Source organism: Temnothorax curvispinosus, unplaced genomic scaffold (assembly GCF_003070985.1).
Source record: "Temnothorax curvispinosus isolate PA1 unplaced genomic scaffold, ASM307098v1 QBEX01018442.1, whole genome shotgun sequence".
NCBI lineage: Eukaryota > Metazoa > Arthropoda > Insecta > Hymenoptera > Formicidae > Temnothorax > Temnothorax curvispinosus.
Genome location: NW_020228222.1, coordinates 527,415 through 541,005, shown reverse-complemented (window position 1 = coordinate 541,005; position 13,591 = coordinate 527,415). Strand labels below are relative to the sequence as shown.

General features: G+C 40.9%; 2 protein-coding genes across 2 annotated transcripts in view; both read right to left on the bottom strand.

The window, feature by feature from the left end:
• Nucleotides 1–221: 221 nt before the first annotated feature.
• Nucleotides 222–2,792, bottom strand: LOC112468387 (adenosine monophosphate-protein transferase Fic). The gene is made up of 4 exons (XM_025037524.1): nt 2,474–2,792; nt 1,607–2,282; nt 1,310–1,516; nt 222–1,071 (listed from the first exon to the last, which is right to left on the bottom strand). Exons 1-4 carry the CDS (start codon nt 2,766–2,768, stop codon nt 711–713), a joined length of 1,539 nt encoding a protein of 512 aa, XP_024893292.1. The 5' UTR covers nt 2,769–2,792; the 3' UTR covers nt 222–710.
• A 2,428-nt stretch (nt 2,793–5,220) lies between these two features.
• LOC112468405 (MAP/microtubule affinity-regulating kinase 3-like) overlaps nt 5,221–13,591 on the bottom strand; it is a 205,761-nt gene continuing 197,390 nt past the window's right edge. The window contains exons 6-11 of the mRNA XM_025037558.1: nt 7,940–8,001; nt 7,225–7,354; nt 6,733–7,045; nt 6,159–6,262; nt 5,959–6,069; nt 5,221–5,579 (exon numbers count right to left, since the gene is read on the bottom strand). Coding sequence (XP_024893326.1) covers nt 5,303–5,579; nt 5,959–6,069; nt 6,159–6,262; nt 6,733–7,045; nt 7,225–7,354; nt 7,940–8,001 — 997 coding nt within the window. The 3' untranslated portion in view covers nt 5,221–5,302. The remainder of the gene's footprint in view (nt 5,580–5,958; nt 6,070–6,158; nt 6,263–6,732; nt 7,046–7,224; nt 7,355–7,939; nt 8,002–13,591) is intronic.

Below are 13,591 nucleotides of genomic sequence, written 5' to 3'. Positions count from 1 at the left end.
CGGTTTATCTTTCCTTTTTCTTTTCACGTTGAAGGGAAAAAAGAAGGCGAACTGTGCAAAAAGTTTAGCTGAAAAGAACAGACCTGGTATCAACAGGTTCCAAAATTCGCCCGAAAAATATTAGTCTTACACCTTACACCCAAGCAAATATACACATAGCAGATCTCACTTTTTATTCTATTAATCACTTAATTTTAATTTTAATAAAGCGACTAATGGAATAATTTTAATAACAATTTTAATTGAATAACATGATGAGATTTTCTCCATAATCGAGACAATGTTAATTTGCTCCCGTTGTAAATTAATATATAATACGTACTTTCGTAATTTGCTATCACATTTATTATATACACTATAAATATAAATTAATTTACTCTATGTTAAGTAGAGAATGGAAGAGATTCGTATTTACATGGACACGTGGTAAAATTGGCAGCTCATAAATAACAATACATTTAGATCACACGTCAACAGGCACAGAACAAGTATGCTTCAGTTCTGATACCGTGGATAAATGTCATTTTAACAGTTGTTGATATTCTCGTTAGATTATCTCGTTAGATCATCTCAATTTTTAGATTATGTATGTTATTTAAGCCTAGTTTAACTTTCAAACTTTAAAAATTTTAATTATCAATAAATAATGATATTGAATATAAATAATATTAACGTTCTTTGGTCTCAAAAATACTTCAGACGTTACGTTTTCAATCGTTTTCCAGTATTTCATTGTTATCATCCTCTAGAATAATCGTATTGTGCTTTTCCGTAAACAACGTCTCTTGACTCAGTGCAGGAACTTGTCGAGAAAATTCACTAGTCGCCCATAAGAATAAATCCAAGGTCTGTTCCGTGCATTCCGCTATGAATCTCACGAATGGTCGAACATCTCCGGCGTTGGCTAGTTGCAAATACTCGTAATACTTATGGCGATGCTGTTTGTGAATAATAACAGGTGGATATCCAGCTTGCATGAGTATCATGTTCATGAGCAAGCGGGACGTTCTGCCGTTTCCATCGGTAAATGGATGTATGTGTACCAGTTTATAATGTGCGAGAGCCGCGTATCTGTAAAGGAAATTTTCCCGATTAATATTCTTTGCTGAATCCTCTCAGAAAATCTTAAACAAAAATAAATGCGAATGAAAATACACATAGAGGGTGCTTTCCATTTAATAAGACACAAGTCGACACAAACGTTCTACCTCTTTCTTGGCATTCAATGAGTAACAAAGACGGAATAACACTTTTGTCGACTGGTGTCAGTAAAGGGAGAGCACGCGGTATAAATGTGAGAATCGCTCACCTCACTGGATGCATCCTGATGGCTTGTTCGCTGTTCAACCATAATACAAACTCCTCCATCAGGTAATGTATACTGTCGGGACCTGGAGGTATATGGCCGCCAACGTACACCTGAGTCCTTCGAAATTGGCCGCCTTCAACGGGATCTACGTGTCCCAGAACACGCCTGTGTATCTCCAGTATATCTTTTATGGAGATAGACCCTACCCTGAAACGTATTTATGGATAATTATTAAACTAGCAATAACAAAAACACTTTTATTGCTTTTGTAAAATTATTTGTGCTGTAAAAACTCACCTATTTACCAAGGTCGCGTTGATATACTTCATGGCAGCGTCTAATCCAATGATTTCATTGTGTTCATCGATACTCTTTCCAGAGACTGCGATACGGGTCTCGACTATAGCTCTCGTCTGTGCCAGATTCATAGTATTTCCCTCGATCCCGACTGTGTGATAGATATGTTGGAAGTAAGCCTCCTTTTTCGCGCGTATCAATGCAGCATTGTTGTCAGGTATGTTAGACAGCGTGTTCCTCTTGTCGTCGATGCGCCTGAGCATTATTCTATCGTGTTCCTCGACTACGCGAGCTGTCCTTTGACTATTTATTAAAGCACCCTCGTGATTCGGCTTGTAAGTTAAAGCGCGCACGTAAAATTCATTGGCTTTGATCACGTTGTTCTGCGTGTGCTCCAAAAATTCCCCATAATAGTTCAAGACGTCGGGATGGCAAGGCGCCAACGCCACCGCGTGTTGAAACAATTTTATAGCTTTCTCCTGCTTCCCAGATAATTTCATGTCTAGGGCTAAGTGCAGAGATGTCAGGGCCTCCGCTGTCGACGCCGCGGTGCACTGAACCTTACCGAGCTGGGTGTTGCTCTGCGAAATGGTGAGCATATGATCATCGTAGACGTCCAAAATACCTTCCGAGGTAAGTGGCACAAATACGGAACGGCCGTGATGGAGTTCCTGTTCTGGAAGGCGATAAAATAAACTTGTGACATCATGACGTTAACCGTCGCTTTTCGTTTCTCTTCAAATCGCAGCATGCGACTGATACACTGCGAGACAAGATATCTATGCCCTGCGAGCTGTCAGAAATGGTACGCAACAAAAAAAAAAACGGAGCACCCAATCTCTCGAAAAGGCGGTCATTTCAGCTCACCCGTAGAATCGACGTCGATGTATCTCGACACCAGCGTACTGATAACAGCGATCGCGATCCCGAGGATGAAGACGAAGGGGACGAGGAGTCTCGGTGGCATATCGTACGTGGAGCCCGTGGCATCCCCGCGCCTCGCGGGAGCCTTCACGTGAGAGGCCTTGCCATGACGTACGTAACAGCCGTAAACGAACGCCGACAGCATCTCTCCTCGCGGTACTCGACGATCTCGCTCCGGGCGGCAAAACGTGGCATGCTTGTCAACCGTGTCGCTCGTACGTACGTGCCCATTGCCCATGTGACGCAACGCGTCTCGCTCGCCGACGACGACGTCAGCCGACGCGACGCGTCCATGTGGTTCGCCGGGATTGGCCGGCGCCCGTGCGCCTCGCGCGTCATTGGTCGTTCCGTCCCGCCGTTCCGAGTTTATCGTTCCCTCGCGTCACCCGGTGTCCCGAAAAATCGCGACGCTTTAAAAAAATTTAATGAAACATTCGTACGATCGAATTCCGCACGATACCTCTCGACTGACACCCGCGCCGGTAATTTTCGCTCGTTCGTCGATGAGATTTGCCGACCGACGTGCGTCCCGTTTCAAACGTTCCGCCGCGCACCGGTCCTTCCTACCCCCACTCCTCCACCTTCCCCAATTTGAAACTTGGCTGTTTCACTTTTCGGCTCGTTCGCGCGCCCGTCGAGCGTCTTCCCCGATCGGAGCGTAAGTATGTGCCGTCGAAGGCGTCGAATGCGAAATGCGGCGGTTGTATGGCTGCACGATCGAAATGCGCTAATTAAGCTCGTGCTCGTCTCCTTGCAGCTCGAGCGGAGGGCGCGGCGCGAGGGTGCGTTTCGCACCGTATTTCGCGAACGGGAGCTGGAACGGACGCCGGGGGGAGTTAAAATGGCCGTTACTTCGTACGCGAAAAGCGCGACGTCGATCGGCGACGGAACGTGCCGGACGAATCTTAGGATTCTTAGGTACTAACTGTCCGTATTGCGTTATTTGTTATACAATTCGCTATCGTTGATATTGTATAAGAGTATAATTATGTTTATATATGAGAGTATAATTTGCAGCTCGAGCGCAGAGCGCGGCGTGCGAGCGCGTTTCGCATCGTATTCTACGAACGGGAGCTGTCGAAGCTAAACGGACGCCGGGGAGTCAAAATGGTCGTATACTTCGTTCTCGAAAAGCACGGCGTCGATCGGAGACGGAACATGCCGGACGAATCTTAGGTACTAACTGCCTGTATTACGTTCTTGTTATACAATTGTTTATTATTGATATATTATATAAGAATATGATATTATGTTATATGAGAGTAGCTCCCGATTAGGTTAGAGATTTTTACTAATAAGCGAGAGACGCACCAACAATGTCGCGTCCACCTAAATTTTATTAGAAATCATCACACAAAAAATAATACAAAATAGCTTCATATATATAACGAAAATTATTCATTAAGTAAAATTAATTTGGAGCGGTTGAGATATTCTTCAATTGATAGGGAATACGTGCGAACAATTTAACGCGATTTATATCCAAATCTCGATAGACACGTGTATTTTCTATTCGTCTAATTCATCGAAAGCGAGAACATCACCGTTTTTCACGCTTCATTTAAAGATGCTTCTAGTTTCATGTATCTCTTCTAATTTTCGCACTTCCGACGCGACATCGCCACGGTGGAGCAAGTATCTTTTTATGAAAGCTCTCCTGAAAAGTATGATTGTGTCGTATAAATATCGAAATTAGATCGGTTTAGGGCCGGTTGTTCCAACCTGTTGGTAAACTAACTAGCAGTTAAATCATATACATATATGTGTCTTTGTTTAGCTTTTACATTAGACAATGATAGACATATGATTTAACTGTTAGTTAGTTTACCAACCTAGGTCGAAACAACCGGCCCTTACTTAGGGCTGGTTGTTCCAGCCTGTTGGTAAACTATCTAATAGTTAAATCATATATGTATGTTTTTGTTTATCCTTTACATTGGACAAAGATAGACATGTGATTTAACTATCAGGTAGCTTACCAATAGGTTGGAACAACCGGCCCTTAATCGTATAATTACGCCGTTAGCATTATCTTTCTGTAAGCGACGTAACCCGGCATTGCTTAGAAAAATAATTTTGCATTTCAGTATCATTTTTTAGTTCTTTGATTATTATTTATTTGAAAATTTAGAATCTTACTTTAATTCGCGAAGCAGGCACGCTTTCGCTGCTAACGCGCGAATAGGTTTGCAAAGTCCAAGGACTGGGCAGTACTTTGCAATCCACTTTGCAGACCTTAGCGATGCTATGGCTTTTTTCCATTTTTTTAGAAACATTACAGGATATAGAATTTCTCGACTTCCATGTCTCGCCTCTATTTACAACCATGACAATTAATATAATAAATAATAACTATAAATTTAATAAGAGGCTAATACGCGCCTAAATCATACAGATGTACGTACGATAGAATTTCTGTTCTACATTCTTTTTTCTCTTATCTTCCAGGCGCAATTTAACTCAATTTAACTCGAAGAGTTCAAAGTTCAAAGGTGGGAGAAAAAAGGAAAAGAAGTTGAAGTTGTATCATGCTTGTATCAGCCTTATATTAAATGTATAATTTTTATATAAACGAGCCAATTAATTTTATTTTCAATTAATATATGGCTATGCAAAAATACAATTCTATTTTAACGTTCTATCGAATGGTACCTGTACGATCGTCGATTCGAAATCTTATCGTCCTGATTTTTAATAATTTGCGGCGCACGACTCTGCTGGTTTGATAAGGTGTCCGTGATATCGTAACGAATTTTCTGAAAAGACGAGAAATTAACAATGGCTAAGGATCTCCGTATGATCGACGTGATCGTAATCGTTGGGATTGGGGACGTGGGGCAAAAGGAAGTCGAATTTTACGTAATTTCTCCGTTCCTCGGAAGAGCGATTTTCGTTTCCGGAACGGCATCGCCAGTTCCACATCGTGGAACCGTGTAATGAGGATTTCTTGACCGATCGATCTTGCAGCTGGCCGCGTCGCATGACAATTATGCGATCGGTATTGTCAGAGTTCCCGGATGTACCGTTTCGAAAATTATCTTTCGTCGTTCTGTATCAGTATAGAAAAGGAATCTTCATGTTATTGGATAGTTTCGCAAAAATATATTGTGTATACATAAAAAACACTTTTTCTTTATATATAAAAGAATTTATCAGTAATATATGCAAGATGTCTTAATTGTCACTATTTATTACAATAAAATATAATTTGGGATAATCAAATAAACAAGACTATTCGTTATAAAAGACATTTGCAATTAAGATTTGCTAATTTTAAATTTTATTTGGCTATATATTCTGCTGGACTTCATTTTCCTTTTTGAAAGAGATATGTACAGAAATATTTTACAAAGAACACTTTCTCAAGAATTGTATTTTAAAAAATTTACATAATTATATTTTATATAGTTTTATATTTTAATTGTCACCTGATAGTCATGGTCGACGATGAAATGTCTTCAGTTCGACACGTGGAATTGCGAAGAAGTCGCGGTGCTAACTGATAAACAGCAGCGGCTGCTTGTTGCAATTTGTGCTCTCTGTTGAAAATAAGTGTTCGGATATGAATAAATTATAACGTGAAATAACTTTCTCGAAAAATGTCTTCTCCCTTAATTGACGTACTTACTTAATATTATACATGCCGCCGACTTCTCCGTACTTTCGTCTCATTATTTCAGCCTCGACAGCAGCCGTGGTTGTTCGCATTGCCGTCGCGATCTCGTTCACTATCTATAATAATCAGCGATGCAATCACCTTGCACGAGTATTTCGTATGGCGTTACTAATTGGCGCATATTTTAAAGCCGACCAAAAAACCGCAGAATAAATGCAGCAGTAAAATTGAAAATTCAGTGCATAATAACGCAGAATGTACAGCCAGCGGGAAAATAAGAGGGTTTGTTAAATTTGTAAATTGTATTTTATCACGAATAATGAAAGCGTAGGTTTGATAAAACTGAAAAATTTATCTCGCGAATAATAGAAGCATTTATCAGGAAAACAAATTAAAGAGATGTAAAATATGGTTAAAAAACATTATTGAAATATATCAAGGTTTGAATAGTTCTTTAAATAGAATGAAAAATATGAAATAGAGAATCAAAAAATCGTCGAGATAATGTATGCCGTGTTTTCTATACATGTTTGTCTTTGAATTCCACGATTACGTCGAGGATTCTGGAGTATCTTGCATATATTACCGAGGCGTGATTGGAGACGTTCAAATCGTCTTCAGAGCGAAGATGAAAATTGCTCTTCGACGACGCGAGGATCCACGGGTGGTGAAGGATCTCTCGAATGGTGATCCTCTCGCGAGCCGATGGGACGAGTAGGCGGTTTATCAGGTTCCTGCATTCGATCGACGTTCGGCACATGGCTTTTTCCTGAATCGATGTCAAGCCCCTGTTGATCTGGATCATCAGCCTCCGTCGACGTTCCTCCGACGATGTCCATTCGTCGCGGGGACACAGAAATGGAAGTCGACCGATGGTCATTCCATATAGAACGACTCCTCTGCTTGTCACATTGCATATAATGTTTAGACATTACGCCAAAGAGTGTCTTTATACATGCTGTATCAATAATTGAAGAGCGGAATGCGAAACCGCCAAATTTACTTCTCTTAACACTATATGACTTGAGTTATATTTAAAAAAATCTTGATAACACATTACAAATTTGTATTTATTTACAGGCTCCATATATCCACTTCCGGCCCGTATCGTTTACCTACAACGAAAAGCTCGGGAGCAGCGTACTCTGGGGAACCGCAGTGTGTTCGCAGTGGATCGTCGCTAGCGTAAATGTTGCTGAGACCAAAATCTACGATCGCAAAAAACATCTGTCATCGGATCGGTGAGTTTTGTCTATACAAATTTTTTTAACCTTCGATTATTGTTAAAGTTAAATTGTGTAATCATCGTTTAATCCGCGATCTTGATGTATAAATATTAATTAATATAGTAAAATAAATTTTAACACAAAACTGTATATTTTCTTTGCTCTTACGAATATAAAATGTCGATAAAATCAAGAAGTATATTTTGCATCTATTTGATATTTTCGCCAAGAAGTCTGCCTTGGGATCAGATATGCCGTAGCAATATATAACAATAATCGAAGGTTATTAAGAATAACGGGCATTATATTTCTGCGTAATTATATAAATTGCGGCCAATTTCATCGCAAGTGCAATTTTTTATGCGGAGCTCTGCCGGGCACAGGTGGATCTGATTTCACGCTCGAAAATCAAGCGTCACGCGAGCGGAAACATTATAGTTGCGATTTTCGCTGTGCACGCTAATCTACGCGGTTCGATCGATGGCGATTGCCACAATCGCCACGACCATAATGTTCTCTAGTCCCGCGCGATATGTCGACGTCCGTGTACACACGTCTGCCTCTCACCCACTATCTTGATCTGTTCCTTGCGTTCGTCCTGTAGTACGATGTTCTCCATTTTAAGATCTCTGCAGCAGAATCGTACAAATTACAAAAAAGTTGATCAATGAATAAAATATTCTTAAGAATAAAATATTTCACAATGTTATTGTACTTTATATTAAAGAAAAGTTAACACTTATATTTAAAACAATAATTTATATACATTTATACAGATTACACTAAAGCTAGTTGATTTGATAAAATATAAAATTTATTTCTTTCCAAAGAACATTTTGGGAGAGTTAATTCTTTATCATAACATTTTAGAACTCAAAATAAACACGTTAAATATTTTGATAATTAAATCTTGAACCTAAAACTGATAATTAAATGTTAAATCATTCGATTAATCCATTTCGAAATACCCATTTGAATTTATATATATACATATACCAAAGCTTCCACTACTTGATTGACATTCCATTACCTTACACGATGTCTTGAAACTTTAATTAAGAAAGCGGGTTTCAATTTGGTTAAAGGAGAAACGTCACTAAAATTAGAATTGATATTTTTTCTCTCGCGATGGATATCTCGTTCTACTGATTTCATTATGATTTTTCGGGATCTGCCATATCTTCGATAGAATAAGAATTACGAAGGCGAAGATTGCAGGCGGGTGAATGCGAAAAAAAGCGCTGTATGCATATGCAATGTGTGTGCAGTTTGCACGATCACGTAGCGCATTCGCGAGATTAACGCTCTCGGCGCAAGAACCTCGTGGCCCTGACCATCGCGCGAAGGTTTCTTTGCTCGTATCGCCGTCTACGAGCGCGGCTCGCGGACCTTGCAAATTGTCGTTTCGTCGGCATGACGGCCTCCCGGCCTCTCGACGCTGTCGAGTTCCCTCGTTTCTCGATCTCATATATCTTTGACGAGATGTCAACATGGAACCGTCCTCTCTCTCTCTCCCTCTCTCCCTCTCTCTCTCTCTCTCTCTTTCTCTCTTTCTCTCTCTCTCTCGAAATTTCACGACACGTCTCGATGTGGACTTATTTGTTGTCTAGATTCAATTTTTTGCATCACGGTGTAAGATTTGCATCTATCTCCTTAAAAGCAAATCACAGAGACAACTCTCTCTATATCTATCGAATATAAATTGTATACAAACGGAAGTAAATTCTTATTTTTCTGATATTTTTTTGGAGACCTGCGATAGTAGTAAAAGATAATGTTAAGAGAATATCTTCCAAAAATTCGTTGATGAATAGAATGGTATTATAGCTGCTAAAGAGCTATGTATATAGATGTGGGAAAATATCGGTATGTTTCGTACAATCGGTTTCCAATTGAGGAGGTATCGATCGAGGGATGATATCGAAATTTCTAGCTAAGGCCAGCTGTCATCGGGATCAGACGGCAACGGCCCTGTAGCTTATCCGTGGCAGAGACCTTGGGACCTTGAAACACATCATTAAAATCGCATCGCCAGCGCGCGCGATGCGAGAGTGGAGTCAGTATGCGCTTTGGGTGTCGCTAATAAGTAATAAAAGAGGACTCGCTCCTCTCTCGGAACACGTGCCCGCGGCGAGGTTAATACCGTCACGGGATGCAAGGCGCTCTCGACGGGGTCGTTACTCGTTGACGGAATCTAGAACGTCCACAGCATTTTTCTTTATTCCCCCGCTGCTGCCCACTTTCCATCGAATCTCGAATCGTTCGAATCTCACGGACGAATTCCCCGAGGAACGTTTGCCCAAACAAAAATAACGAAATGAACGGGTTCTCCGAGTTTATCAAAGTTAATTTATTGAGCTATATCTGTTCTCTTTTATTATTCTTAGTTAGAGTCTCTTATTTTTAATCAATAACTGTGCAAAGACTATTTATCAATAACACGATGACAATAAAAACAAAAGATTATTAAAACAGTAGATAGAAATTTTGAAACAAAATATAAAATTTTAAGATATGCGCCAATTTCATTTTATTTGTTTTCTAAAAATATGAAAACTTTAGATGGGTTTATGACTTATGTTTATATCATTGGAAAGTTCAACAAAAATAAAATTTTAAATATATGTATGGCGAACGTATAATCATTAACATTCAATTCGTAAATATCAATTTTATATTTCTCTTCTGAACGATTCCGTAACTTCAGTTAATACGAGAGAATCGATGCAATTAATATTTACACCTTGTAAAATCATGCAGGATATTACGGATTACGGTGGATCTTCTTGTAATCAACATTTCACGTTATCAATTCTAGAGTAGCGTTAAGTCTGAAAAGTCGATACATTAAAGTATATTGAGATACCGAAGGAGGGTATCTGTATTTCGATCATCAAAGCACGGTGTGTACGGTACTCCAATATTGAAACGTGAGTATCGAGCGGATGCACCGAGCGCGGCCTCCGAGCGATGTGTTTCTGCTGCATCCTCGACTGCTGCGGGATAATAGTCGAAACGACCCTGAAGCCGAGGCCACGGTTGTTCGTTGGCCTGGGCGATTACGTTTCTTTTCCATTCGTCGTAGAAGCCGTGCGGCGCGGCGCGGCGGCAGCGCTCGTTCTTGGGATCTCGCGCGTCCGCGACGAACTTTCGCGACAAATCGCGCGAGATCCGATTAAAGCTCGCGCTTGTCTTGCGCGCCCGCTCGCAATCGCGCGAACATAATTGCCGGCGTAAAGCGACAGGTGGTCTCGCGGGCCTGATAGCAGAAAAAAAAATAAAGAAGGGGCAAAACAAAAAGCGCGAGATACGTGTCCCGCACGCCGACGCCGTTAACGATCGTCCCTTCTCTCGCCACCTTTCACACTGAAAATAAACTCGCGCGGTCCGTGACAAAAGTGATCGATGAACGCGGCGATCCAGATATTCCTGGTGATCCACGAGCAAGCGACGGGAGATGAGTTCGTGTATTGTAAGATGGAGCCACGAGTTGCATCCGAAGGAGATTGTATTCTACTATTCTCCATTCCGAAGATAAGAATTCTTCTTCTGTTATACGAATAAAAAGCGGAAACTTCGAGATTTTTGTTTTCCAGTATTTCGACTACAACTTGTTTCGATAATTATAATATATTTACTTGATTACATTTATTAAACGTTTTTAACATCTCGAAAACATCTCACGTTTGCATTCAACTTGGAACTTGAACGTAGAACAGATAGTTTCAAGGAAAGATTTGTCTCTCATAATTTAACCTGTTCCTTGACACGAAGATTCTGTTTTTACGGATTTATTGCTAATTGATAGTTTATCTTTTACATATCGCCGTACAAACTGATAGCATCATCTACCATACACGTTCTCGTAGTCGCATTTACCTCCTCGCGCTCATAAATGCTCACGCGCGCGCGCGCGTGTGTGTCCGATGCACCCGCTCGACTCGGATGTGCGCATCCGTAAGTACTTAAATTTAATTGCCGGCCATGACCGTTACATCGCGGCAGTTATTTCGGTCTTAATAATCCAGGTCCACTGAGCTGTCGCTCGGTTGAGCGGGGTCATGTCCGTGTTACGAGACGCGAAATCGCGTCTCGTGCGAGATGCGCAAGGTCGAAACATGCGAATCGTGCGTGGAACCGAGGGAGCGATTTATCATTCCTTCCGCATAAATATTCGAAACGCCGCACTGATTCACTGACTCACGCACGAGTACTGCGGAATAATAGGTAACGAGAGATATTTGGGATGCGACGCCCGAGGCGAGGTTTTAATAAACTGTCCAATGCGCACCCGGACCCGTATGATAAACCGGTCCGCGGGCGAGATACTTACGGAAAATAATTCGGGCAGCTTGACAGAGAAAACCGCGTAAATACGTTTACACCTTCCCGTATGCGTATGCGTACAAACTGCGTTTTCGCAGTTGTGCAGTTGTGCACACAGTCTGCCGTTTATTTCGGAGAAACAGTCCAATTTAACGATAAGTTCCTTGAAGAAAACGGGGAAGTAACCCTTATAGAAATTTAATACTGTAAGTGATTATTTGGCTAGTAATTAATTACTTATTTTGAGTATTAAAATAATTAAAAACAGTACTTTTAATACTCGAAATAAGTAATTAATCACTAGCCAAATAATCACTTACAGTATTAAATTTCTGTAAGGGAAATTTTCCTCGGATATAAAAGTTTTATAGGAAAAGTCTCGAGCGTTCACTGCTTTAATATTTAAATATTAATGTTCAAATAATTAATGTGATAACTATATCATAAATATTTGGGAAGCAAAAGCGACTAATTTAGAATGAGTACAAATACGTTTGTAATATCGAGTTCAGGTAGCTTATACGCTCGTTTCAACGACTCGTAAAAAAATACGCTTTCGAAGAAACTTTCAAAAGATTTCATATGCATCGATGATTCTACGCCGCGATCGGGCATAACGATGAAGATCGTGAAGACGACGACGAGGTTGTTGTGCATCCATTCGCTGGTTCGTCGACCATAACCCGCGCGTCCGACGTGTATCTCATATTTTTCCAGCTGGCACCCCGCGCCGATTCGGTGACGCAGACAACAAGAACAAAACGGGTTTGCGGCTTATCTCGTCTTAATACGCGTCGTTTATCAGGGAGTCGATACGCGCGCGGTGTGTTTACCGGCGCGAACGACGGCGCGATCTTTTCGGCCGAGTAATGGCACCTGGTGTTCGAAGACGCTCATTTGTGGCTATATTAAACTCTTTCATTGCTAAAAACGTGTTCAACCGAGATTGAAAATTCTCGCGATAACGACGTGACCCGATCGGTCGTTAGAACGCCTGTCGCTTTCTCCGCTGGAGCTTACGTTTCGTAATTATCCCACGGTTTATATCACCTACTAATGATCAGTATCGAACTTTATTCGCCTTTGCGCTCTGGCTGTATAATCTCCCGTTATTACACAGTAAAACGGGATTAATGTTAATTAGCAGTCATCCACGCGTTAGTGCTGTAGGGTTACTAAGGTTCTATGTGTAATACCGGAAGATTATATGGCTAATACGCAAAAACAAACAACACACAATGTAATAGTCATTAAAGCCGAGATGAGTTTTACTTACAATAGTTACGAACGTAATGGGCAAACGCGAATGAATAGTACACGAAAGAGCGCTATAATTACCAATTAATGCATCTGCAATTAACGCATCAAACGCGTTAAAATTACTTCGTTAAGCGTTAATTCTGTGAGTACCAAGCTTGCATTTATCGGGACAGAAATCGAAATTGTTCAATATCCTTTTTTAAAAAATTGTGTGACTCCGAAATCATCTATTTACACATTTTTAAGTACGTGAAAGAGTATATATACTTATGTGTAGATATATTTGAGGATACACTGAGAGCGAAAGGGTTAAATATCTCTCGCAGGTAATCGGCATGATATCGCGATTCGTGTGTTGCCAGTACACCGTGCGGCTCTCCTCTGCTCACACTTTTTTTGCCCTTAGCAGGGGCCACGATGCGTGGGCGGAAGGGATCCGGCCAGACGGGGTCATCGGCCATTCCTTGCGTTTCGCCCTTCTCGCGCGCAGATACGCGGCGGCGTCTTCGTGGCCGCAGCCGCGAGTCTACATCGCGTGTAAATTAATCCTAAACTTTTCAAAACTAAAGAAGCAAAAACTGAAATTTATGATTACGCTGCAAAATATACGAAGGAAGTATACGACACATATAT

What these genes read in the sequence shown, in the direction of transcription:
- LOC112468387 (XM_025037524.1), bottom strand. Translation starts at nt 2,768, where the DNA reads ATGGGCAATGGGCACGTACGTACGAGCGACACGGTTGACAAGCATGCC. An exon ending in AACGCGACCTTGGTAAATAG is followed by an intron (nt 1,517 to 1,606) that starts GTGAGTTTTTAC and finishes AATACGTTTCAG; the next exon opens with GGTAGGGTCTATCTCCATAA. An exon ending in ATCAGGATGCATCCAGTGAG is followed by an intron (nt 1,072 to 1,309) that starts GTGAGCGATTCT and finishes TTTCCTTTACAG; the next exon opens with ATACGCGGCTCTCGCACATT.